The 27,053-nt window shown below is 42.3% G+C and overlaps 3 protein-coding genes and 1 pseudogene across 3 annotated transcripts in view; 2 read left to right on the forward strand and 2 right to left on the reverse strand.

Moving 5' to 3' along the window:
- Positions 1 to 45: 45 nt before the first annotated feature.
- On the forward strand, positions 46 to 14,514 carry enosf1 (enolase superfamily member 1). Its single transcript, XM_034108434.2, is given in 15 exon segments — positions 46 to 198; positions 200 to 387; positions 8,883 to 8,998; positions 11,594 to 11,680; positions 11,765 to 11,791; positions 11,868 to 11,940; positions 12,021 to 12,059; positions 12,245 to 12,327; positions 12,409 to 12,531; positions 12,608 to 12,742; positions 13,062 to 13,103; positions 13,177 to 13,306; positions 13,585 to 13,684; positions 13,784 to 13,865; positions 14,226 to 14,514. Coding segments are annotated over 15 exon segments (1,401 nt in total). The 5' UTR covers positions 46 to 115; the 3' UTR covers positions 14,319 to 14,514.
- tyms (thymidylate synthetase) lies at positions 14,356 to 19,334 on the reverse strand. Its single transcript, XM_034108437.1, has 7 exons — positions 19,043 to 19,334; positions 15,976 to 16,049; positions 15,734 to 15,908; positions 15,363 to 15,464; positions 15,085 to 15,260; positions 14,925 to 14,996; positions 14,356 to 14,743 (listed from the first exon to the last, which is right to left on the reverse strand). Exons 1-7 carry the CDS (start codon positions 19,269 to 19,271, stop codon positions 14,606 to 14,608), a joined length of 966 nt encoding a protein of 321 aa, XP_033964328.1. The 5' UTR covers positions 19,272 to 19,334; the 3' UTR covers positions 14,356 to 14,605.
- Positions 19,335 to 19,835: 501 nt separating this feature from the next.
- On the reverse strand, positions 19,836 to 22,839 carry LOC117466062 (clusterin-like protein 1; annotated as a pseudogene).
- A 3,389-nt stretch (positions 22,840 to 26,228) lies between these two features.
- The window catches only part of LOC117465553 (collectin-12-like), a 30,532-nt gene continuing 29,707 nt past the window's right edge, over positions 26,229 to 27,053 (forward strand). The window contains exon 1 of the mRNA XM_034108432.2: positions 26,229 to 26,493. Within this exon, the coding sequence (XP_033964323.1) occupies positions 26,487 to 26,493 (7 nt within the window). The 5' untranslated portion in view covers positions 26,229 to 26,486. The remainder of the gene's footprint in view (positions 26,494 to 27,053) is intronic.

A 27,053-nucleotide genomic window follows, 5' to 3' on the forward strand; every position in this document is an offset into this window, starting at 1 on the left:
TAAACCAATTGCAGGCTGAGGTGGGTGTGATCAACTTCTACAGGTCACATATCACTTTGAAATAAACACTCTAACGTTGACTGAATCCCAAGACTAATGTAAACCCAGTGGGAAAATGTTGCACACAATTATCAGTTTGACGGTCAGGGATGTGAGATTTCCGACGTCTTCGGAGCAACACGGCTCCGATGCAATGGTAAGGAGGAAGTGTGTGCAGCTGTAGTGCAGTGCAGTGTGCTATATTTCTGTTACATTGGCATGGACTGTAACTTTCCGCTGTGCAGCACACAGACCCGGATTACTCCGCCGCTTATGTGGTCATCGACACGGACTGTGGGTTGAAGGGCTTCGGCCTCACTTTCACTCTGGGGAAAGGCACGGAGATTGGTAAAATTGACCAGAAACAGAATGTAGCTTGTTTAAATCATGGATGTATAATAAGTAGAGATGGGCGAGTCCTGATTCATCCGGATCATTAACCCGGATCCTAGAAATGAGCTGGTCGTGACGAGTCTCCCCTCTCCATTAACCCGAGTCCTTTACTTTCGAGTCCTACACTTGGTGTGACGTACAAATTAAAACTATAAATTGCGTCACTCGCTACTCTCCTTATAACATGTAAAATAACATTACAACGTAGCCCAGTCCATCTGCCTACCCTTTAGCAAGTAGGATAGCTTCCAGAAGTTATCGTTTGGCTCAGGGGAGGGGACGCGGATCAGTGAAACTTCCTGCAGACTCGTGGGGACTCAGAGGAGCAGTAAATTACGGCTCCTAACCGTGCATAGCAGATCCAGAGATCCATACTCGTCATGTGCACGAGCATAGCCGCGGCCGGGAATACATTTTACTTAGGGGGTGTGGCCAAAAGTGCGGAGAGATTAATAGTAACATGTTGCAGCCAGAGCCATATAATATAATTCTATTATATGGCTCTGGTTGCAGCCATAGACTGTATATATAAATGGACGTAGTGTCCGTGACGTCACCCATAGAATTATGCAGAGTTGGTGGAAATATTTCGACCAGGTTAGTGAGTGCGGTGTAGAGGTATGCCAAATAAAATGTATATATACATGCTATAGGCCTACCTTCCTATACCCGCAACCTCCGTTCCAGCTGAGAGGGTCTTCTCTACAGCTGGGCTGATTGTGAATCGCCTCCACCAGTCTATGACTATGACTGGTAAAATATGTTGAATACCAGCAAAAAATCTCTCCAGTCAAAATGTCTATGTACTTTGCCGCCACACACGGTCGGTTGCCAGGCAGCGTTTACGGCCCGTCTACACTACAGCGTCGACAGCGTCGAAAGCTCCAATCTGCCCATTCACTTTCAATGGGGTGACGTCATGTAGCCGCGCTTTTTCGCCGAACTGAATTGTGGGTAGCAGAGCGGTCCGTCTCAGGCGTCTCCGGCGAGTAGCCAGCGCCAGCCAATCAAATCCCGTTTCCCAAAATCTGACAGCTGAAGCCGTAGCCAATCAAACCGCGTCTAAGCTGGGAGAGATATCCCGCCGTTCATTTCTATATTTCAAAAAAAGTCGGAGGAGAAACTAACTATCGCCGTAGCAAATCACCCGGTTTTGTATGACCAGACCCTCTTCACCTACCGGGATACAAACCGGAGGAACCAGGCATGGTGTTGCTTGAATAAAATCCCCAAGCTCCAGACACGCCCAGCTCCAAGCTTTTTTTGAAGCTGTAGTGTGGACGCTCCGTTACCGTACGTCCACACAGCAGCTTTTCAAAAATCTTGGAGCTGGGCGTGTCTGACAGCTTGGGGATTTTTTGCGAGCAATGCGACCAACAACCAATCACATGAATCTCCCGCCCCCGACATGCAAAGCAAAAACCCCCGGGGATTTTATGGGAGCAATATATATATATATATAAACTCCCCAAACAGGCGAAAACCTACCAGTTTCACCCACTGTCTCTGCCACCTTCCTCCATGCCTGGTTCCTCCGGTTTGTATCCCGTTAATAGTTCTGGTCATAAAGAACCGGGTGATTTGCTACTGTAATTTCTCGTTTGGAATATGAGGAAATGAACTGCGTCCACAGTCCACACTACAGCTTCGACAGCTTCAAAAACGGTTTCCAACGCGTCTGCCCATTTGAATGGGGTGACGTCACGTTGCCTTGCTTTTTGCCGAACTGAATTGTGGGTAGCATAGCGGTCCGTCTCCGGCGTCAGAAGTTCAACTTCTGACGCCGGAGACGCCGGAGTGGCCAGCGCCAGCCAATCAAATCATATGCCAGTACAAGCTCTAGCCAATCAAACCGCTGCTTGTGTGTCAGAGGCGGGAGATTCATGTGATTGGTTGTTGGTCGAGCTTCAGACGCGCCCAGCTCCAAGCTTTTTTTGAAGCTGTAGTGTGGACGGGCCGTGAGGGACCGGTGAGCGGAGCAAAACACACCTTTAGACTTCAACTAACACATTTAGCTATGGCACTGTCGTGTATATATATACATTGAATTATTCAATTTAATCATATGTAATCAACTTAGGCATCACTCCCAAAAAAAAAAAAAAAAAAAAATTAATACAAATATTCATAACTCATATTCGAAAACATGAATAATTATTCGAATACCTGAATAATTTGGAGGCCCGTAGCGGTCCTTCGGAGGGAACCAGCTACTAGATGGTTCGATTAGTCTTTCGCCCCTATACCCAGGTCGGACGACCGATTTGCACGTCAGGACCGCTTTTTCGCCGAACTGAATTGTGGGTAGCAGAGCGGTCCGTCTCAGGCGTCTCCGGCGAGTAGCCAGCGCCAGCCAATCAAATCCCGTTTCCCAAAATCTGACAGCTGTAGCCGTAGCCAATCAAACCGCGTCTAAGCTGGGAGAGATATCCCGCCGTTCATTTCTATATTTCAAAAAAAGTCGGAGGAGAAACTAACTATCGCCGTAGCAAATCACCCGGTTTTGTATGACCAGACCCTCTTCACCTACCGGGATACAAACCGGAGGAACCAGGCATGGTGTTGCTTGAATAAAATCCCCAAGCTCCAGACACGCCCAGCTCCAAGCTTTTTTTGAAGCTGTAGTGTGGACGCTCCGTTACCGTACGTCCACACAGCAGCTTTTCAAAAATCTTGGAGCTGGGCGTGTCTGACAGCTTGGGGATTTTTTGCGAGCAATGCGACCAACAACCAATCACATGAATCTCCCGCCCCCGACATGCAAAGCAAAAACCCCCGGGGATTTTATGGGAGCAATATATATATATATAAACTCCCCAAACAGGCGAAAACCTACCAGTTTCACCCACTGTCTCTGCCACCTTCCTCCATGCCTGGTTCCTCCGGTTTGTATCCCGTTAATAGTTCTGGTCATAAAGAACCGGGTGATTTGCTACTGTAATTTCTCGTTTGGAATATGAGGAAATGAACTGCGTCCACAGTCCACACTACAGCTTCGACAGCTTCAAAAACGGTTTCCAACGCGTCTGCCCATTTGAATGGGGTGACGTCACGTTGCCTTGCTTTTTGCCGAACTGAATTGTGGGTAGCATAGCGGTCCGTCTCCGGCGTCAGAAGTTCAACTTCTGACGCCGGAGACGCCGGAGTGGCCAGCGCCAGCCAATCAAATCATATGCCAGTACAAGCTCTAGCCAATCAAACCGCTGCTTGTGTGTCAGAGGCGGGAGATTCATGTGATTGGTTGTTGGTCGAGCTTCAGACGCGCCCAGCTCCAAGCTTTTTTTGAAGCTGTAGTGTGGACGGGCCGTGAGGGACCGGTGAGTGGAGCAAAACACACCTTTAGACTTCAACTAACACATTTAGCTATGGCACTGTCGTGTATATATATACATTGAATTATTCAATTTAATCATATGTAATCAACTTAGGCATCACTCCCAAAAAAAATAAAAAATAAATTAATACAAATATTCATAACTCATATTCGAAAACATGAATAATTATTCGAATACCTGAATAATTTAGAATTTTCGATTAATCGTTCCCATCCCTATGCACAACATGACAATTTTGTTAGAAGTCTACACTGAAACTTCATTTAGAGCCGGAAACATAATGGACTTAATCAAAATCGCGGGATCCGTGAATCCAGGACAATGATCGAGAGAGACCAGTAGCCTGAGAGTTAGTCAGCGGAACTTACCAGACTGAAGAATATGTTTCTCTGTTGTCCACGTTCATAAAGCATAACACAACAGCATCAGAGCACGGTGCAGAGTCTCTAGATGAGTTTACAGTAGTCCCTCGTTCTTATTAAACATCCATGTTGTAGTCCGCTGTATAGAAAACTGTAGTTTCCATAGTTTCCCCACAGCAGCAGACGCACAAAATGACGTCCGCTGGCGCATCATAAACACGTCGGATAGTGAAAGTGCATTCGGATTCTCTAAAGTACCGCAGTCTCTTCTCCTAAATCCTTTTGAATTCTCCTATCCACTATCCCTTAACCCCGTGACGTTTCACTCGGAGGTCAAGGAATAGGAGATAGGGTGAGAACTTAGGAGCTGATTTTTAAACTATCCGAACGCAACCTCAGATTCGCAAATCCTGACTCACTGTGCAAAACACAGCAGACTCGTGCGGACTCAGAGCCGTAACCGTATAGCAGCAGATCCAGAGATCCAGCAGACTCGTCCTCATGCACGAGTCAACAGCAGACTGAGATTCGCAAAATGACCCTTTTTTTTGTGATCAACATTTTTTATTAAAGCAAAATACACTGTGCAGCGGAGGTTAATATAATGTCAGTTTAATATGCTCGTGAAATGCAACAAGTTTTCGCCGGTAGGATTTCTACGCTCTTGGTGATGCTGACTCATATGACTCAAATGACTTGTATGATCCGGATCTCTTCAATGACTGACTCAGAAGACCCTGAGTCTGTAAAAGGATCCGGATTTGCCATCTCTAATTATTAAGAACGGGATACAGCGTGGGAGGCGGGGCCTCATTCATTCCTATGAGAGTTGCTCATTAGCGCATGATGATAAAATGGCCCAATTTATGCACACGTCACGTGAAACGTCACAGATTACCCGGCATACCTGAGAAGTACCTGTATGTGCGCTCATAGCGCATGCGCAACTTTAACCAAAATGCTCGTTCACATCAAGCACGTCAATTTGCGTACACGTAACGGCACCGCACGTTCATGACAGCATGGTCATGGATTGTTATTATGATGGATTTGATATTAACGAGGGTGGCAGCTAGCGGCTAGCTAGTAATTATGCTAATGTGCACATCAATCGTTATGTACATTACGCTGTAACAGGATCTAGTGATATCCAAGCCACAGAGCTTCATTTAGCATGAAATAATTATTGCACTGTATATATATATATATATATATATATATATATACACAGTGGGGCAAAAAAGTATTTAGTCAGCCACCAATTGTGCAAGTTCTCCCGCTTAAAAAGATGAGCGAGGCCTGTAATTTTCATCCTAGGTATACCTCAACTATGAGAGACAGAATGGGGGGAAAGAATCCAGGAAATGACATTGTCTGATTTTTAAATATTTTATATATATTTTATTTTATATATATATATATATATAGTGCAATAAGCTTCTTAGTGCAATAATAAGCTACAGGGACGTTAATCTAACGTCTGTAATATTAACTTTATTTAATACAACATTTACGGTACAAGATCTAATTATACAGCCCATGCATGTAGTATAATATTTTACAAATGATGAATTACAGCAAACATGTGCTATATATGCTATATCCATTATTACAGCTCCGTGGGATGGCATGGCAGTAAGGTGATATGGGTCCGTTCTTATTGTGCATCCATGGGTAAAGATAAACGCATGTAGTGCTGAACACGTAACATGAACGTGCCAGGCGGCGCGGTCCCGTGGGTTAAATGCGCGTTCATAATGCAGAGGGAAATAACTCTCAGAATAACGTTATTAGCACATTTTTACAACTTGAGGAACGAATGTTTTTAATAAGGGTTATACAAGTGTACATACTGGGTTGTTTATTTAGTTTAAAAAAAATTATCCAACGATTTACAGACCACTCTTTCCCCATGTAAGTCAATGGGAAAAAGTGTTTCCGGGCCTGGCAACCAAACGGTGTAGTACCGCCGTTTGGCCACCACGAATATTTTCATCTGAGTCCGGCGCACTTCCTGGGGGGCTTGGTTTAAACGTCCCATGTCATGGCCATTTCCACTGATCATAATTCCATTGTTGAGGTCTACTAGAATAGATTTATATTGTGCAATTTTCCAAACTCACATTGGTTTCTCATACAGCATCTCTGTAAACTATGTGTATTCACTGAATTTCACTCTCTGCCTTTAACGCAGGCCCGGTTCCAGAACAAAATGACTCAGGGTGCATCTGAGATTAGAGAGGGTGCAGTGGTAAAGTGCTATTTTTACAAGTGGAGAGTGGACCTGACACCCTCTAGGGGGGCCCGGGGCATGCTCCCCCGGGAAGATTTTATTTTAAATATTGAAGTTAAAAGCTTCAATCTGGTGCACTTTGAGAGCAAAATGAAGAGATCTATGGATACATCTCTCAACACCCATATGAAACAGAACTGTAATCAGATTTACTATTTCTTTATGGATATTTTACAAATCACTCCCCTTTTCAGACCGAAATGTCTACATGCATAGCAGAAGATGGCATCTTGTTTACAGGAATATTCCAGCCAATCTCTGTTTTTAAACCATGAGCTGCAAAATGAGTGCCTTACCCCACTGTACAGGCGAGTTGGGTACTTTTTAAATATACCTGTACAGGCTCTGTTTTGCCGGCTGCTCCACCTCTGTGGGCGAGGCGGGCAAAGCCAGTGAGTCGGGCGTTAGTGTCCACGGCTGCAGGTAACGTAATGTCCCCATGATCTGAACTGTTATTACCTGCAGTATAAGGGCTGCTGTCGATAAGGGCTGGTTGTTTTAACCATTTTCTGATGTCCATCATTGACTGCTGTGTAAGCACCTTGCAGATGACGAACGCGCAGCGGCACAGGTCACGCGCACCTGACTTACCGTTTAAATTGACCAAATAAATGCAGCAGACAATGTTCTTTAACCACAATTACAATTTATTTTATTTCAACTATATTCTTCTTCTTCTTCTTCTTCTTCTTCTTCTTCTTCTTCTTCTTCTTCTTCTTCTTCTTCTTCTTCTTCTTCTTCTTCTTCTTCTTCTTATACTACTACTATTATATATGTAATATTTTTCACTCTTAATTAAAACTTTTTTTTTCACTTTTTTTTTTTTTTTTTCACTTTACATTTTTCAAATGAGGGTGCATAGCGACTCAACTGAGGGTGCAATGCACCCTTATGCACCCCCGTAGAACCGGGCCTGCTTTAACGGCTCGTTGTAGCTCTATAGCTCCAGCCCCCACCCTCCCTGTGAGCACAGTGTGCTCTGATTGGTCGGGACGTTGTGAATCGCGCTGAGCTCCGTGGAGGTGTTGTTTCCTTGTTTAGCGATACACATCGAAACACAGACAAACTCATCCTGAGCACACACAAAGTCACAGCCGAAGTAAAAACAATAAGTGTGGCTTGATAAACGCTGTGAGAATGGGTCTGCAGAGAGAATTTCGCCGCGATCCCAACTGTCTGTTATCAGCCTGCAGCAGGGAGGAGAAATTAGCAGAGTGTGTGTGTGTGTGTGTGTGTGTGTGTGTGTGTGTGTGTGTGTGTGTGTGTGTGTGTGTGTGTGTGTGTGTGTGTGTGTGTGTGTGTGTGTGTGTGTGTGTGTGTGTGTGTGTGTGTGTGTGTGTGTGTGTGTGTGTGTGTGTGTGTGTGTGTGTGTGTGTGTGTGTGTGTGTGTGTGTGTGTGTGTGTGTGTGTGTGTGTGTGTGTGTGTGGGTCAATTTAGACCAATCAGCGTGGGCTTAACGTAACGGCTCCGCGGACGTAACGGCTCCACGGACGTAACGTAACGGCTCCGCGGACGTAACGTAACGGCTCCACGGATTGGTCCATTTGGTTCCGGGTAACGCATGACTATCACTGGTTTCCAACATAGGGGTCTCGACCTCCACTAGGGTTCGCCAAAGTTTAAAATGGGGTCGTGATTCATTCAAACCGAGTAAAACTTTTAAATATATAAATTATTAACAGTTGGTTATATCTCAACCTTTCATACAATTCTATGAACAAAAAGGAATTAAATTATTATTTTTAAAGTTTGTTGTTGTTATTAAATTAAAGGACATGGTAAATGGCCTCGTCCTGCATTAGCAAAGTAAGCAGTTTAAACACATACAAAAAATAATAAAGGAATTGCCAAGCTTAAAGAAACTAGTTTGTTAGATTCAATGGATTGAAATGCATTACTCACAGGAAATAATCAGCAAAAAATTCATCGAAATCACTCTTTTTCATCATACTCATTTTTTTATTAATTTAACAGTTTATAAGTTAAACTAATTATAAAGTGCCTGTTGTGTAAAGTTTCAATACAACGTGCTATGAAAATGCAACAATACAATAACATAGCACAGTTGTTAAATGCTGTTCAGTTATTGTTGAACACAATATGAGTAGGCTATATAACAGTATATATTTTAGTTAATGCTAAAATGCTCGGCTACTATTTTATTAATAAAAATGTATTGGCCTACATACACATTATTTAGAATACATCTTTCTCGTAGCTCTTCCAGCTACATAAAACAAACATAATAGTTAAGACCATAGTGATACATAAAGTTTTATGTCTTGATGTGCAAAGTTGAACCAAACACCGCCACCTTGTGGTAATGTTTATTAAACAATACAACCAATTTTAGTCAGTTCAAAGATCAGTACAGTGTAAAAATTGTACATTTGAAGTTTGGCTTTCTTTTGCTCTCCTCCTGTTTAGAGTCTGAATTCTGTTTTATTATATCCCCGCAGTGGTGTGTGCTGTGGAGGCTCTAGCTGGACTGGTTGTTGGGAAATCCTTGCAGGGGATTGTGAGCGACTTCCGTGGATTCTACCGTCTCCTGACCAGTGATAGCCAGATGAGATGGGTGAGAACAGGGACTCAAGCACTGAAAAATAAAATATAAATAAATGTGTGAACTGTTTTTACATATGTTATTGAAAAGACTTGCATGTACTTGAATCTAGTTTCTAAATGTCCCCAAATCCTGATCAAGACTGATGGGCCAAGGCAAATACATGTGCCAAATCCAGGCTTTTCAAAAAGTAATATAAAGAAGAGGCTCTTGAAATAAAAACAAAATGCATTCATAATGGGTGCAAAGGGTATCGAACTAAAAACATCTACTTTCTGAAGGTCCCAAAAGCCGCTTTCACACCAAGTTACACACACTAAGTGCCCAGGCACTTAGTGCCCAGGTACTTAGTGCCCAGGCACTTAGTGCCCCGGCACTTGGTTAGTAGGCCTACCCCAGGGCACTAAGTACCAATCGCGTTCACACCGGAGTACTTTTCCCTGAGGGAAGATTACGCAAATGAGCCGCTGACGTCACTTCGTCTTCTTCTGCTTTGGGTTTACTGACAGGCCGCAAACAACTTCACGGCGTATACTGCCACCCGAAGTCCCCGGAGTTGGGGACTGGCTACTACTGAAGCCTTCCGAGTAAATCGCCAGAATGCCGACACCTCCTCATCACTCCACCGCTCCCATGTTTTCTTTTGTGTTGCCATAAATTAGTCTCTCTGTGTTTGTGCTTCTGGGCTAATGCTAATAAAGGATAATAAAATGGCGGCTTCACAAAACTTTTTGGGAGTTTTACGGGCGTGGTTTGTATTCCGCCCAGCCAATCAGACATAGGAACCACGAAAGTACCTGCTCTCTAGCAGGGACGGAAAAGGGGGATACAAAAGGTTCTGATGAACTAATTTTAGTTCGGGCTCTTTTTGGTGTGAACGCGACATTTCGGAAACTATATCGGAACTAAAGTGGGAAAAGTACTGCGGTGTAAACGCGGCTAATGTATTTGCTGGCATTAGCATTAGCATTAGCCCCGCGCACCAACGGAAAGAGAATAGGCTTGTTTGACATGAGCTGCGGCTAGGGTTAGCAGCTTCTACTGAAGCCAGTCCCCAACTCCGGGGACTTCCGGCCGGGGACTTTGGGTGGCAGTATACGCCATGAAGTTGTTTGCGGCCTGCCAATAAACCCGAAGAAGAAGTGACGTCAGCGGCTTCATTTGCCTAATCCTCCCCCAGGGACTTATTCCGGTGTGAACGCGATTTGTACTTAGTTCATGAGAACTAAAGAGTTCTCATGAAACTTTATGGGAAAAGTACTGCGGTGTGAATGCGCCTAATGGTGGCTTCAAAAGCTTACGGGGCGTGGTTTGCAATTCGCCCAGCCAATAGAAATTGGTACTTTTTTGGTACCACCTCTCTAGCAGGCACTACAAATGGGGTAAAAGTTCCCGGCACTAAGTAGTCTTTTTGGTGTGAACGTTACATAAGGGGTACTAACTGTTAGAAATTTGTAGGGACAACTGGTCCGCTTTCCAAATCTCTGCGCGTCCCTAACAAGCTGGTTATCATACAGGAAGGAATCCAGAACATACAAGTATCCGTTAAAACAATAATCTATTTTAATGGTAATATAACAATGCAATACAATCAATACATTACCATACAAAACCATATCATATCATATGCGTAATGTCAGGAGTAGGCCTACTCCTGGCCCTTGTTCACAGGCCGCCACAACCTTCCGGTCCGGGCGGCGCGAGAAGAGAGAGGCAGAACAAAAAGCTGAATAGGCTTTCATACCAATAGAAACAGGAAGGGGTGGAGTTTACTCAACCTCCACACACCCCCCCCCCCCCCCCCCCCACATTCCAGAGACCTCAGATGTGTCTTAAAGGATATTTCTTTGCTTCCAAAGATAACACAAATATTTCACCTCTCATATCTCCAACTTCTGGTTACACAAAATACAAAGTAATTAAACCCACACATATACTATTCAAGATATGTAGACTTCCCTGAAACATGAAATGCTAGAGATCTTCCCCCACCTAGCACCATGTCCTGCATAACACCTCCCCCACAGAGCAATAAAACCCTGTTTACTGCAACTAGCCCTTTGTTCATAGCCATTTTAGTCCTCACATTTATGAAAGGATAAAACAGAGAAATCAATATAAAACACAAACACAAGTATTGTTTGAACAGTATTCACTTAACTGCTACTATTGATAATTACCAGAGAAACTCAAAGGACCTCTTTTAATATCTGGAAATTGCAACAAGACTTTCTGCCATTTCAAATGTAACGCACTTCTTAAATATCAGATGCTGCATAACGGAACTAAACGGGAAAAGTATGTGGAAAAGTACTCCGGTGTGAACGCGCCTATTGTCCTGGTTAAGAGAAGTAGAATGGGCTCTTTTGATACAAAGAAAAGCCATTTATAACGTTTACAAAAGATTATGTGAAATAATGTAGTGTGTGAAGGTCCCAAAGGCCTGGGTAATGATAGTATAGTTAGAAAAAACAACATAACTCTCTAACTACATCATTCATTCACAGGTTTTAATTTAGATTTTAGTTTTTTCCCCAATATGCAAAACATTTTACCCCAATTTGGATGCACAACCCATGTAATGTTAAAAACGGTTGTGTTAGCCAGCTAGGCCCAGAGAAAGGAGTGATCCACCTGGCCACAGCTGCAGTCCTGAATGCTGTGTGGGACCTGTGGGCGAGGGCAGAGGGCAAGGTCAGAACTTTTTTGATGAGTCATGATTAGAAAAACTAATTTTCCTTCACAAGCCTCCTGACTCATGGTGTATTTTTCCTGCAGCCACTGTGGAAGCTTCTTGTTGATATGGTGAGTCATGGGAAATTTGATTACGTCCAGGATGTGACCACAAGGGAAATATCATGATTTCTATGTGTCAATTTAGAATCCCAAGCAGGTTATCTCATGCATTGACTTCAGATACATCACTGACGCTCTTACAGAGGAGGAGGCTCTAGGTGAGACTGTTTCAGAAAATAAATCTATTTTCCTGAGTGCAGTGTAGTGAAGGAAACACTCTATCTGCTTCTCTTTCCAGACATACTCGTGAAAGCACAGGAGGACAAGCAGCACAGAGGTGAGCACACTATCAAGAGTCATTAATTACATGGCTGAATGGGATTTGCAGAGCGAAATTGCCTCTTTAGAAACTACCAGGAGTACTTTAAGCATGCATAATAGGTCCCTTTACTTCATGGTCGCTCTATTAAAACACACTTCTCCTCAGGTGTTTATTAACTGTGTGCTTCTCTCGCCCCCCAGAGGAGGAAATGCTGAAAGAGGGTTATCCTGCTTACACCACTTCCTGTGCATGGCTCAACTACCCAGACCAGCAGCTCCAACAGGTCTCTGGGCCATAAAATACCAATAATATCTCAGGTTTAACAAATCATGAAAATAACAATGACAGTTGTGTGTTTTTCAAGCTCTGCACAGATGCTCTTAAAAGTGGTTGGACTAAATTCAAGGTGAAAGTAGGCGCTGATCTACAGGACGACATACGCCGGTGCCGCCTTATAAGGAAAATGATTGGGCCGGAAAACACTTTGGTAATGTTGGTTTCCCCTAACCAATTGTATTTACATTAGACACAAGTGTACTAGTTATGTGTGTTTTTGCATTCAGATGATTGATGCCAACCAGAGGTGGGATGTAGCCGAGGCCATCAGCTGGGTGTCCAGCCTGGCGGAGTTTAAACCTCTCTGGATCGAGGAGCCCACGTCTCCTGATGACATCCTGGGTCACGCTGCTATCTCCAAGGTGAGAGAGAACACAGTCACCCATATGGAGAAAGAGACCAAATCCTTGTGTGTGTGTGCCTTCTGCATCTATTTGTGGCCATTCATTCTCTTTTTGGTCATTTTGTCACATAGTGGGATTTTTGTTCATGTTTGCATCCCCTTGTGGTTGTAATGTGTCCGTTTTGTCTTTTTTTATTTCATTGTATTGGTCATGTTTCTTCTTTTTGTATTTGTTTTTTCGTCCCGTTGCCTGCCTGGACCCCTGGGTCTGTGCCCAGTTGGCCTGATCACTAATCTATTTAAGTAAAAGACTGATAAAAGATGTTCTGTCGCTTCAGGCTTTGGCTCCTCTCGGGATCGGAGTGGCGACAGGAGAGCAGGTCAGTGTTTGTTCCAGTGTACATACCACCGGCTGATGAATGGATGGTTAGTTGGTAACTGTTTCCTCTGCAGTGTCACAACAGGGTGATGTTTAAACAGTTCCTCCAGGCCTCGGCCCTGCAGTTTGTCCAGATAGACTGCTGTCGGCTGGGCAGTGTCAATGAGAACCTGGCAGTGCTGCTGATGGCCCACAAGTTCCAGGGTATAAACAAAGACATGAATTCCCAGATAATCATATATGTAGCCCTAAAAAAGACAATATGAAGGTTTAAAGTCTCAAATCTGCCAAAAATAAGTAAAAGGTTATTAGATATGCAAAAAATATAACATTTTTTACCATCTGATTGGAGGTCAATGGAAAACTATGAACTACATTTGTACTTATTAAAAGGCTTTCTAATTTGTGTATTCAGCATATTCTTAATGTGATATCTGTATGAAAAGCATGGCTACATTACACATACTATGTGTTTCCCATAGTGCCTGTGTGTCCTCATGCTGGAGGCGTCGGTCTCTGTGAACTCGTCCAGCATCTGATTCTGTTCGACTACATCTGTGTGTCTGCAAGCCTCAGCAATCGGTAAGAGCAGGCTTTGCTTCTGTCACAATTAAGAGCTCTTGACTGCAAGTGATTATTAATTTCTAAACAGCACTATTTTTCCTCCCCATCTCTTTCTAGAATGTGTGAATATGTGGACCACCTGCATGAACACTTCACCAGTCCTGTGGTGATTCATGACGCGTGCTACATGCCTCCCAAGGTAAGACGGACAGATGCCTACTATAATTTAACATCTGAAAATATTTCCAAAATATGTCTCTGCATAAGTCTTTAAAAACGCTAATGTTTATCCTATCATCGTCAAGTCAGTGCTGGAATTTCTAAAATAAAAAGCATCAAAATATGACTACATAAAGTGAAAGCAATATAATGTATATTATAATCATGAATACCTATTTATTCTCAATGCCTACATATCATTTTGCTTATGCATTACAATATATAGATTTTGAATATCACCAAAGGATCAATAAAGTTTTATCTTAACTGATAATAATTTAAATGTGCTTTGTTACTTTCCAGCAGTGTTGTTTGAGTACACTGTGCTTATTGTTCTCAGGATGCAGGCTACTCTTGTGAGATGCTGGAATCATCAGTGCAGAGACACCACTACCCTGAAGGAGATGTTTGGAAACAGCTTAAAAACAAATAAGGACTTCATCGGAGACATTTGACAAAAAATGCAAGAGTAGAAATGTAGCAGAAACTTTAAGTGTGCTAGGCTTCTGTCAGACATAACAATTATGTACAAATCCAGCTGACATTTAATTTACAATTTATAAAGGGAAAATGGCACAATTTACAAGAACTTGATACTTTACTAAATAAAAATAAAATGATAAACATTTTATTTGAAAGAAATTAATTTTGCAACAAATGACACATAAAAAGCAATATGAAAATAGATCTTCTAGGCGCTTTCCACACAAACGGTTATTTTTACACAGCCATCTGCATCTTAATGGTGGGATGAGGGTTGTAGTCGCAGATCTCAAAGTCCTCTGCACGGAAATCATCGATGCTCTCAACTCTCCTCAGGATCTTCAGCTTGGGGAGGGGACGGATCTCCCTCTGAAGCTGCAAAAATAGACAGAAGTGTCATAATACATGGTGCTTTTCTTGGTGCTCAAAGATGGTTCACAAGTTAATAAATAAAGAATAGACTAAATAAACACCTAGACTAAGTGTAGGTTTGAATTAGAAAGCTACACCTAGACTAAGTGTAGGTTTGAATTAGAAAGCTGTCTAAGTAACCCACCTGTACTTTTAGGGGTTCGATGTGGTTGATGTAGATGTGAGCGTCGCCCAGCGTGTGAACAAAGTCACCAGGCTGAAGATAAGGAGTAAAAAACAAACTGTCAGGCGAACGCAATACCAAACGCTAAAAGTGAGATTTGACAAAAGCACAGTGCTCTTACCTTGAGTCCAGTGATGTGTGCGATCATGTAGGTCAGAAGTGCGTAGCTGGCGATATTGAAAGGCACCCCGAGGCCCATATCACCCGAGCGCTGGTACAGCTGACAGGACAGCTCACCATCACACACGTAGAACTGACACAGGGCGTGGCAGGGGGGCAGAGCCATCTGGGGCAGGTCTACATGAGAAGGAGACATTCAAAACGATGCATCGCACTACAATCAGAGTCAAGGAGAACCTAAGAGCCGTTTAGGGATTTAAAATGTTGTTGATGCCACACCTTTTGGGTTCCATGCGCACATCATGATGCGTCTGTCCTCTGGATTGGTGTTGATGGTGTCAATGATATTCTGCAGCTGGTCAACACCCTGTCCTGTGTAATCTGTAAAAACATTACATCTTGGTTCTTTTGAGATCTGAGGCAGTCATCTGTTATGAGTCTGCTCAAATAGATTTTTTTAAATAATATTTTACAAGTTGTGTCTTATTCACTCTTTTTCGAGGAATTTGAGATAAAAACAATTATTAGTGTTGTTGCATAACTCAATATAAAAAAAATACAGATGCATAAATCCTTCAAAATGAGAAAGTGGGAAATACACTTAAACTATGTATCGAACAACAACAACAGTCAACTCTGGGCTGCTTTACCTGTGTGCATGTTTGTGTACTCGGCACCAAAGTGCCTCCACTGGAACCCGTACACAGGTCCCAGGTCGCCCTCCTCTCTCTCAGTGAACCCGAGCTTGTCCAGGAAGGCTCGGGAACCGTTGGCTTCCCAAATCTTCACCCCTTTCGCTGACAGCTCCTTGGCATTTGTTGATCCCTGTGATGACACAAAAAACTATAGAAACTGTGTATGTGGGTGGAAAGAAAAAGAGGTCAATCCTCACCTTAATGAACCACAGCAATTCTTCAAGGATCCCTTTCCAAAACACTCTCTTGGTCGTCAGCAGGGGAAACTGGTCTATGAATAAAAGCAGCGTTATTTGACATTACAGACTAGTAGCCGTATAATACATAAAATGAAATAAAATCGGAAATGTACATTGTTACAGCAAAAAGTGAAGATAGAGACAAAAAAAAGTTCAAAGTAGATTCTACTAATTTCACATAAGTGTAATTGCACAACAGTCTTGTTTGTTATATTATTGCACATAGGTGTAATTACAGTGAGTAATACCAGTGAGTCTACCAGGGCCATGCTGGTTGGAAAGCCTGATCGCTGCAGGGAGAGCGGACCTGTGAATATCTCTGTGAAACACCGCGGAGGAAGCAGCCTGTCACAGAAGGAGCTGAACAGTGCAGCGGACAGACAGTATGGCTGCCATTCTCCGGCAGCCATACTGTCTGCTCCCTCGATGTTCACTGGTGTGTTGGCGCCGTCTGAAGTCCCACACCAGCTCCTTGGTCTTCCCTGTGTGGAGCTGGACGTTGTTCCTCTGGCACCAGAGGGTGAAGTCCTGGGTCAGTTCCCTGTACTCCCTGTTGTCCTCGTTGAAGATGAAGCTGACGATGGCCGAGTCGTCAGAGAACTTCTGCAGGTGGCACTGTAGAGGGTGAAGAGAAACGACGCCAGCACCGCCCACTGGGGGGGGCCCCCGTACTGCAGATGATCATGTCTTACTGACACTCCTTGGTCCTCACGTACTGCGGACGGTTGGTGAGGTAGTCCAGATCCAGGCGAGATGGTGATCCGCCCCCAAGAGCTGCAGCTCTCAGAAGCAGGGGCTGGATGGTGTTCCCCAGCCTTCTCCAGGTGAGAGAGGGACCTCTGCAGCAGGTAGATGACAGCGTCCTCCACCCCGATGTCAGGCTGGTGGGCGAACTGCAGCGGGTCCATCTATGTCCTCACACGGGGCCGAAGGTGTCCAAGGACCAGCCTTTCCAGGGTCTTCATCAGCTGTGATGTCAGCGCCGCCGACCGGTAGCTGTTGAAATCCTTCGGGGAGGGGGGCTTTCGCGCAGGTATCACACATGACGTCTACCACAGTAGTGGTACCCCTTCCTTGCTTCAGGCTCAGGTTAAAGAGGAAGTCCACGACCACACACACCTGGTCTGCGCAGGATTTGAGGAGCCTCGAGCTGATGCCATCTGGACCTTGAATGCAGTACAGCAGGGGAGAATGGGGCCATGGAGGGGCGCCAGACTGGTCAAATCTGTTAAAGAAAATGTTCAGGTTGTTTGCCCACTGTTGGCCCCCCTGGACCTGAGAGTCTGGCTCTTTGTAGCCAGTGATGGTTTTTAGGCATCTCCAGACTCAGCTGACGTTCCTCTGCTGCAACTGTACCTCCATCCTCTTCCTGTAGCAATTATTATTACAAAAATCTGACCAAGATATGGATAAGAAATGTTAACAGTTGAACATTTTTGTAATAAAGCAACCTGTCAGTTCTCTCTGGTGGAGAAACGATGTACTGCTGATACCAGAGACATAACTTTGGCATTTCAGTACCACTCCACTAAAATGCAGAAACGGAGTACTTCTTACTCCACAAGGTTCATTTTACAGCTTTGAGGACTTAAAACTGCAGATTTAAAATGTTATAAGCAAAACTTCTTAAAAGCATGCACTGTTGATAAATCAAACCAACTAATAGATCATTTATCTCGTAAAAAAACAATCTCAATTAAAGAACACTTGCTCAGAAGAACCTGTATACTTTTATTTTCAGATACATTTTGAATCCATGACTCATTTAGGACTGGGAATACATGTACGTGGCGGTGCATGTTGCAGTGTTCCTGAGTCGTGGATCCTTTGTAGTGGATCCTGAGTGCTTGATCACGATGCTTGCTGGTGCCTGTTGATGTGGTCCTGAGTCGTGGACCCTTAGTAGTAGATCCTGAGGCTGCATCTCAGGTTGGTTAAATGGAATCCTTGCGTCTCATTCTCAAAAAAGATAAAACGCCATTCTTAAAATGTATAAACGAACAATAGTTAGATTAATGTTGATTAGAGTGCAAAATAGAAAGAAAAGAAAAAGAGATATGTTATCTATCAAAACCCAGTTAGATTAACATTCATTGGACTGCACACTTTGTTTGGAAATGTAGCAAATTAACATTTTAAATAGTACTTAATGACTGACTGAATGGAAATGACAATAAATGAAAATGTAAAACAAAAAAAGCGATCATGAAAATGTTTCCAATAAATGAATAAAATTATTTTTGACCACTTTGTTGTTCAGATATATCACATATGTAACTAAATAATACATTAATTGAAACAAAACGCAGTATAAAGTAAACTGAGGAGTGACTCCCGTGAGTTTCATGTATTTTCTTCACTCTGCTGGGAAACTGCTCTCATGTCAAGAAGCAACAGATCCTGGAGAATAGCATGCGCTGCATCGTCCAATCAGTGAGCGATACACAGTAAGGGGGCGGGGCGAGTGGCTGAGGATTTCACCGGAGGATGGTCTGGTAGTTCCTTGATTATCGCTTCTCCGGCAGAAATCAACTTTCGGTGATACCGAGGAGCGAGGAAATGAAAATAACCGACTTGAGATGCAGCCTGAGTCGTGGGTGTGCCTGTGTTCTTCTGGCCTGTTGCTCACCTTTTCTTTGATGGCTCACACAGTATTGTTGACATCCACCTGGATTCATCATCTTCTTATTTATAGACAAATGCATGTTCGAGCATTTGGACTACCTATGTTGCAAGTGTTTTATGTACACACGACATATGACACGTCTGTCCGTCATGGGAGAGGGATCCCTCCTCTCACTCTCCCCGAAGTTTCTAACATGTTTCCCCATATTCTGTAAAAACTGTTAAGTCCACTGAGACAAATGTAAAATGGGAGTTATTGGGTTATATGAATACACTTCGATTAATTGATACTTCAAATGAAAGGAAAACCTCCTGCACAATTGTTTGTTAGAATAATAATAAGTACACATGCATAATAAACTAATACATACAGAACAATAAAGGGTATAATGTGACATACCTCGCAAGCTGTATCTAGCCTGAGCCCCGAACACAGACACTACTCCAGTCCCGGTTCTGTCCCCCTTGGTTCGGCCGTTCTGCATGATGTATTCAATCTGATCCAAATACCCGCGTTCATCACAGAAAACACCAAAGTTCTTCTTCTTCTTGTCCTCCACCGCCGACGTCTGGGTCTGTTTCGCCGTCTCCCAGACCTGCGATACCTGTATTTTTGAAGTAGCAGGCATGTTGAGGGAATAAGAGTATTTCACAGACAGAGCTGTTTGGTTTGAGTTGAAGCGGGAGTTTTTCCCCGGGTAATTTAACTCAACTCTCGCGAGAGTAGTACGCCCCTGTTTATTACTTTACAACAAAAACTCAGACCGGAACAGATCAGATTCACTTGTGCCTGCCAAAAGGGCCAAAAGGGACTCAGAAAGACAAATACAATTATAGAAATAATTAAATAAATAAATTATACTTAAAAAACAAAACAAAAGTAATTTCAGTAATTTAAAACAAGTAAAATGTGGGAAAACGGAAACATTGAAAAAAATCAGATTTTCAACACGTTTTAGTTATATTAACTAAACATAAATTCATTAACTCTATAGTACCACATTTATTTATAATTAAGGTAATTGTAATTTCTCAATGCTGTTGTATCCACATTTAAATTGCAGTACAGTTTTTAAAGAATTAGTTTCAGTTGTGTAAGATCCAACAATCAAGGCAGTAAACTTAAATATTCCATATAAGCACATTTTATTTTATTTAAATCTAATTGGGTGCACTGCCAGGCAGTGGCGGTTCTAGACCAATTTGACTGGGGGGGCCAGGCTGGGGCCAGTTATTTTCTGAGGGGGGCACAATAAATGCAGGACGAAAAAAGACGAAGACAGTATGAAGTAATTGCGCATACACCTAAGAAAACAATGCAATACAGTTATTGGTATTTGTTTCATTATACATTATTATATGCTTACCGTTGTGTGCTGTTTCGGTCTGTGGGACCTGTTTTCAGTGTTTACTAAAAGAAAATGTATGCAATTTAATTATTTTAACCTGCTTTATTTGGGGGTGGAACTAACCTTCTCTAAGGGGGTCCCGGGAAGATTTTTTTTTTAAATGTTGAAGTTAAATGCATCAATCTAGTGCACTTTGAGCACAAAATGAATGTATGGATACAGCTCTCAACACTCATATGAAAGAGAGCTGTATACTTTTCAATAATCAAAAAATCTTTAGAATATGATCACAACCAATAACAAATCATTTAAACTTGTTTATTCTTATCTTATGTTACCTATAGTATTCTTTCTTTTTATTTATGCATATTTTACTAATCACTCCATGTCAAACTGTTTTTTTTTTTTTACTGGCCTATAGTACACATTGGAATGATTTCTTTATTTTGTACAACACATTAAATAGATAAAGGTGTGCTCTATCTAGCTCTCTCTCTGTCTCTGTCTCACTCGCTCACAGAGGCTGTGTGCTCCTCCGTGCCAATGACGGCTTGCGTTAAAAAAACAAAAACATATTTGTAAAGTGGGGGCTACTGAGGGCTTGCGAAATACCGGTAGCTCGTGATCGACGTGTTGGAGACCCCTGCTCTAATGGGTCCGACTAGAATGACAACTATCGTTACTTCCGCCTATTCCGTCAGTCAAGAAATCGTTTAATCATAAACTTTTTTTTTTTAAATAATACAATAACAAGATTCTTTGACAGCCAAAATAATAATATATATTTTAAAGCTCTATTATACAGTCAGGTCCTATGTCTTTGGTTAGTTTTGTAATTTCGATTTCAGAGATCACGTCTATTATTTTAAACACAATACAAATGGCACAAAACAGAATTATTTTTGGTGGCTTTTTGGGGAAGAAATTCACATTATCTAAAAAAATAAAAAGTAATAAAATGCATTTGCCACACAGGAACCTTCAAAACATTCCGGATCAGCTACTGTAAGTTCAAGTGTAACACATTCTACACTTCTACCAACGTACTGTGATCACACTGAAGATGTTGTGTGGGCCCGTTGTGCTGTTTGACAGCTGGCTGACCCAGCACAGCCGGTCCTGCATGTTGCTCAGCCACCTCTGTGTGTCCGCTGTGTGTCTCTGCACCAACTGCAGCGTGTCGTCGTACTACTGCTGGGAGGCGTTGAGCAGCAAGTGCATCTCCTCTGCTGGACACTGGGACACTCTGTGAGTACAAATGATCACATAGAGAGAACATACAAATCCATGGTGTGCATCGTGAACTCGAAGACATTTTTTAACTGTCCGTCTGGGCAAAAAAGCGTGTTATTTGAGGTTGAGGTCCTTTTTGAAATAAGCACATAAATGGTGAACTAAATAGATTTGGAATGATCTCTTCATTATTTACCTTTTAACTGATCATCTTCACAAGTCTCGCACAAATATTGGAGTTGCCAGCACTCTGATGCCTGCCTGTGGAGACGTCTGCAAAGATTTCTGCTCTGGGACGTTCCTAAAGCAGAGAGGTCTTTGTAGACATACAATCGCAGATGTTACGGTGGATATAATTATATAATACACAAAAATGTCATGACATCAGATACCTGTCCTTGGTTGCTCAAAGTACACCTCTGCTTCTTTTATCTCCTCAAATACATTAGCCACTGTGGAGCTCAATTCTTCCAGCACATTCTTCCCAAAGTCAGTCACCGAGCCGAGGATTTGATCGAATCCCAGCGTTGTGAAGAACCCAGGGCTCTGCATGGCTGACACCAGGCTGGGTCTCGACTCTGTGGTGAAGGCTGCCAGGAAGGAGTCCCCAAACACCTGTTCCTTCCTCTTCACCAGCATGATGCTCTGGTTGTACAGGAGGCTGATGTGTGACAGCAACTGGCTGAAGGAAGCATCTGTCTGAAGAAGCTCCAGATCTTCTGTCTCGGGTGAGTCGGTGCGACCCTCATCATTTTTGTAAAGATGCTCTGTGGCCTCCAGCTGGGCGGCTATTTTGCTCAGAAACTCTTCCAACTGCAGAAAGATACATAGAGGAAGCATGAATCCTGTTACAATTTAGTCTTCACCCTTATCCTTTTGAAGCTTAATTATGAAAGAAACATGTTATGTCAAACCTTGAATGCAAATGAGGAGAAGCAGACTGGGCTCTGGTTTCAGACAGAGGGTGAAAAGCAAGGAGACATGTCACAGTAGATGCACTGAGGATAAGAAGTGGTTGGAGCCTTCACACAAAGCCCTTTTATTTTGAAACCATTAAAAACAAAATGACAGTAAAAACTTCAACCCTGATAGGCCCACTCCCACAAGGATGTGTCACCCTCTGCTTTGATGTCTGTCTGCGTGGCTTTGCCTTTATGAGGCAGAAACAATGTATTGGGTTTCAGAATATCGCACAAAGACTGGCATGGAACTGTTCAACTACACTGTTCTTCCAGTGTGTTTGAATACAGACTTCTTGGTATTTTGATGTGAAGAAACACAATTTATACCTTCTTCTTGTCAATGCTGTGCCACAGGGCGTCCATGAGATGCCTGTGCTTCTCCTCTTTTTTCTCCATCGTTTCCTTCATCCGCTTCACCCCAAGTAACACTCGCTTTACCTCCTCATCAACACACTGCTCTCCTGCTGCAGACAGCTCTACACACACAAAGAGACATGCCGTTATTCACCAATATAAGTAAGAAAAAGTACTGTAGGTTTTCTATAGATGAAGGCCTCACTTTTCAGCATGTCCTCGCTCAGTGGAGAAGAATCAGCCACAGAGAGCAGGACTTCAGTAATGCAAATAATTTTAAAAAGCAACCTCTTCATCTTGTCTTGAAAAAAGGAAATCTTTCTCATAATCTGTCACCACACAGCACCAACAAAGACAGGCTTTGATTGTACTAACTTTAATGGAATATGTAATATATCTTCCACAAGGTGGTGCTATTTCTTAAGGAGTTACATATAGAGGCCGTTTCAAAATTAATACAACATAATGTGCAACTCATTATCCCAATGTTCATTTATTAGCATGGATTATCACATCAGTGTGGAGCAAAATAAACAAGATTACCGGAAGAGATTTCCATTAACTACAGCTACTGCAGTAGGACTAATTCCTATTACATAATAAGGATAATAGCAACTTAATTATTTATAAAGAAATGAACATAATTACATTAAATTCCTATTTTTGCAACATTGTGCAACTGTTACTTCTATTGAAACAATGCATACATTTCTGAGTTCATGTATGAATCAATAGAAAAAGACAAAAATAGTATATGAATCAGCAAAAACTGGCTCTGAGGCCACCTTCATTGAAGAAATGTGTCATATTGCAATGTCTTTCTCAATCATAAATATGTTCATCAACTTAAAAAACACTGACCAGTTTTGTAAATATCCCTGCATCCATGCATGTGTCCCAAAATAAATCAAAACATAACATTTTAGCTGTACGTGCTGCTACCAAGGATCCTTTTAAAGGGTGGATTAGTGGTTATTCTAGATGCAAAACAGAAACAAAATGACTTGCAAAAGCATATTTACCTTGATAACTTTGCAACACAAGACTCCAGAACAGAAGCAGCAGGTTTTGCTGTTGGAGAGTTGAGAGTGAGGTGCCTGCTTCCTCTAAGGATTGTTCTATTTGTATGGATCTATTCACAAGCACAGATCCTATTGGTGTGTTTGCATTATTAAGCCTTACGCGGCCAGCACAACACATGAATGTCGTTAAGGGCAATTTTAGCGCAGTGGAGAAATGACGTGCTCAATTGTTTGCAGGTCTATCTCATTTAATTGTTCCCCTGCAGACTCCTCTGGTCAGACGTTCTGCTCTAATCTCCATCAGACTGACAGTAAGCCTGAGCTTCCTGCAGAGACCTGGCACAAACTGGAGTTAGGCTTTGCTTTGTACTGTAGGCCACAGAAAGTGCAAAAACAACTTTAAAGTGGATGCTAATGTCACTTTTCTCAAACTGTATAATTAAATCCTGGATCATACATCCTTCTGTGAGAGAAAAAGTAAAATGTCTTTCTTTCTTTCATGCCTCTAGCACCAGCGACTGTCCTGCTGCACACAAGACAATCTGAGTTCTTATCATGCTATCTAAACATGGCAGCAACAGCAGCGTGGTAAATGTGGAATTCCTGTGTGCTTTCTCAGTTCTCTGTTAATCTGAGCCCACTGCTAAAAAGCCTTGACCCAGCAAATGAGGTCTCAACCCCTGAATGAGGACCAGCAGGAGCAGGGCTGGTAAGATACCTGACCCTCAGCTGCTTTTTATCAGCCCGCCGGGCACGATCCCTATCTGGCTCCTAATACCAGCCTGCTGCTCCAATTATGGCCGACAGTAAAATAACAGTTTTGAAGCCTTTAGGAAAACAAGTAATTAGCCGATTTATCATCTCAGGCTGGTCTGGAAACTAAGATGTTGAGGCCTGGGTCAAACTCCAGCTATTAGCACTGAGTCGGGGTTTGAAGGCTCTGTTATTCAAAGAGAGAAGAAAAACAGATCTGAGTTTGATGTCTGTGTCATGTTTTTTCCTTGAAACTCAAAGGGTTTTAGAGCTTGGACAGTTGGTGTTATCTGTATCTTTTCCTGTAAATCAATGCAATATAACCGAGGGATGTTAACCTGCTCTGTGGAACCATGAGTCTGTTTTAGATCTAGTCTGATGCAGCTGTTGTTAAGCCTTTGATCAGTGATCTGCATCTGCAGGCCGGAGAGATTATGGACACAGGAACTGTTGACATTTTCACAGCACCTGGAGGAGTCAAAGGGGAAACGGCCACTGCTGCCTAATTATGATGGACCGTGGTCAGTATTGGCGTCCATAGGGACTATTTTATGTAAATTGTTGTTTTAACTAAAAGTAAACAATGTAAAGATCTGTATCATCCAGTGAAAAAGTAAGGAGGAATAATGTGTATCACAGCAGAGAAAATGAGTCTGGTTTCATGTTGCAAACCCTAAAGGGAGATAAAGGCCAGTTAATTTATAAGTTAAAAAAAATAAAGTATATTTATATCATTAGGTACGTTTTTGCTATAATGATGTCCAAACATTTTGTTTTGATCAAACAAATTAGAATGGATACTTATTTTATTAAATCAATTCTCCAAGAATACTATTGTCTTATTTTCTTGATTTTTGTAAAGCTTTTTCTTTGTTGTACAGATATTTCTAGCAATTTCCATTAAAAAACTAGACCACATTGAAATAATTTAACTGTGCCGTTTTCGTATCTCTTCTTTATGGAGGATTTATAAAAAGGTCTTGAAAATATGTAAATGTTAGCAGTATTACAGGAATGTGAGATTATTGTGATTATTCAATTGATAAAATACCCCAAACCACATGAGTAACATATTATGGAGAACCATATGGACCTAAAGGAATATCGTATGAAAGTGATTTTCTGCCTTAAAGGAAATGAGATGTGAATATGTAAAAACACAGGAACTGCACTGAAATGTCGCGTTTCGGTGTCGCTCCACCTCCCCAAACCTTTGAAATTATCTCTAATAGGTACCAGATTTTCACCCGGGCACGCGATTGCCATCAACCCCCAGTAATTTAATCTCATCTCCGGCTGGATTACTGCAGCCCCGCACGACGGCCCGGGGTCTGTCCGCACCTCCTCCATCCCCACAGGGGGAGACTCAGCAGGGGGGGGGACAGGCACTGGTATGACTTCAAAAACCTCAGCTGGACAGTGGTTGAGTCCAAACCATAGGTCCAAACTAAAGTGTGGATGATTTAAAATTACAAAGAGAAAGCTAGAGAGAACATTTGGGGAAACCGGATGTCATACACTTTAGACTCCAAAATAAGAGTTTGGTAGGTTGGCCTTTGTTTTAGGGTATATGTGATGTGGGGTTGAATATAAACAGATATAGATAAAACAACCATGTGTTTTGGACATTTACTTGAAGCACATTTATGGCCGTGCATATGTGGTTAACTGTGTTGCATCTCGGTTAATTTTAGGAGTTCTACTGGCTTTATTGTAGTAAACTTCGGAAATGGTTACATTTTTTGTGCAAATTAAACACTGTAGCAACACCTGTTCAATGGTAAGCTTTACTTAGCTTTAGATTGAATTGTGTTATGTTTGCTTTATTACAGTGTTACGAAACAAAAAACGATTCAATTCTGAAAGCAACACCGGAAGTTGATCGTGTTTCTCTGTGTAATTTAACACTTGTAGCACGTCTTCCTCCTTCAGGCTCAGGGTACATCACATCACTCCTGCAAAAACTCCTCTCAAACTAAGCGAGCAACAGGACAGAGAAAATGGGATTTTAAACTGAAGACTCGACATGAAGACATACTTCTAGTTTCCTTGCATACGTTTGGGTCGTTTTCTGTGGAGCAAGTTTACACCTTTGCACTGGATGCTGAGATGCGCAGAAAGTGACAGGGGTCCTCATCTCTTCTTCGGTGCTCAACGAGTTATAAAACGCCATGAAAGGTATGTTTCCTTTACGTGTATTTTATCCCTAAAGTGTGTTTCCCCCCAAACGCTCAGATTACACCTATATTTCTGTGGGTATGTATGTGTGGTGCGCAATTCACATCTGGATGACATTACAGTACTGCGGTGCAGAAGTTGTGAAATACTTGGAAGTCTCTTTTTTCCGTCCACTACTTGCATCTCATTCAAATGTATATGCACCAAATCATGTTTGCAGATTAAATCTGCGTAAAGGATTTATTTTTGAAAACGTGTTGAAGTTGGGAGAATTGAGATGCTGCTTCCATTCAACTTTACCATTGTTAGGAAAAGTTCCTGAGTGGCAGATGACCAGTGAACTCATCTTGGAGTCTCTGATGTTTAATTACAAGCCAATTAGTAGCATTTGACAGCACATTATTTGACTTTGAGCACCTTTAAATAAAATATCTTATTCATTTTAAAAGTTTAAACTGAGTTGATATAGCACCCTAACCCACTCTGACCCCCACAAACTAACACACACTCAGCTCATCCCTCCCTGTCTCCACTGTCTCCCCCGCTCAGTCCCATCTGTT

This window comes from Pseudochaenichthys georgianus, chromosome 20, assembly GCF_902827115.2.
Source record: "Pseudochaenichthys georgianus chromosome 20, fPseGeo1.2, whole genome shotgun sequence".
Classification (NCBI taxonomy): Eukaryota; Metazoa; Chordata; class Actinopteri; order Perciformes; family Channichthyidae; genus Pseudochaenichthys; species Pseudochaenichthys georgianus.

Excerpts from the sequence above, each read along its gene's own strand:
- tyms (XM_034108437.1), bottom strand. The coding sequence starts at position 19,271 with ATGCCTGCTACTTCAAAAATACAGGTATCGCAGGTCTGGGAGACGGCG. Across the intron at positions 15,465-15,733 it reads GTACACAAACATGCACACAG|ATTACACAGGACAGGGTGTT; the intron begins GTAAAGCAGCCC and ends ATGTTTTTACAG. Across the intron at positions 14,997-15,084 it reads CACACATCACTGGACTCAAG|CCTGGTGACTTTGTTCACAC; the intron begins GTAAGAGCACTG and ends CCTTATCTTCAG.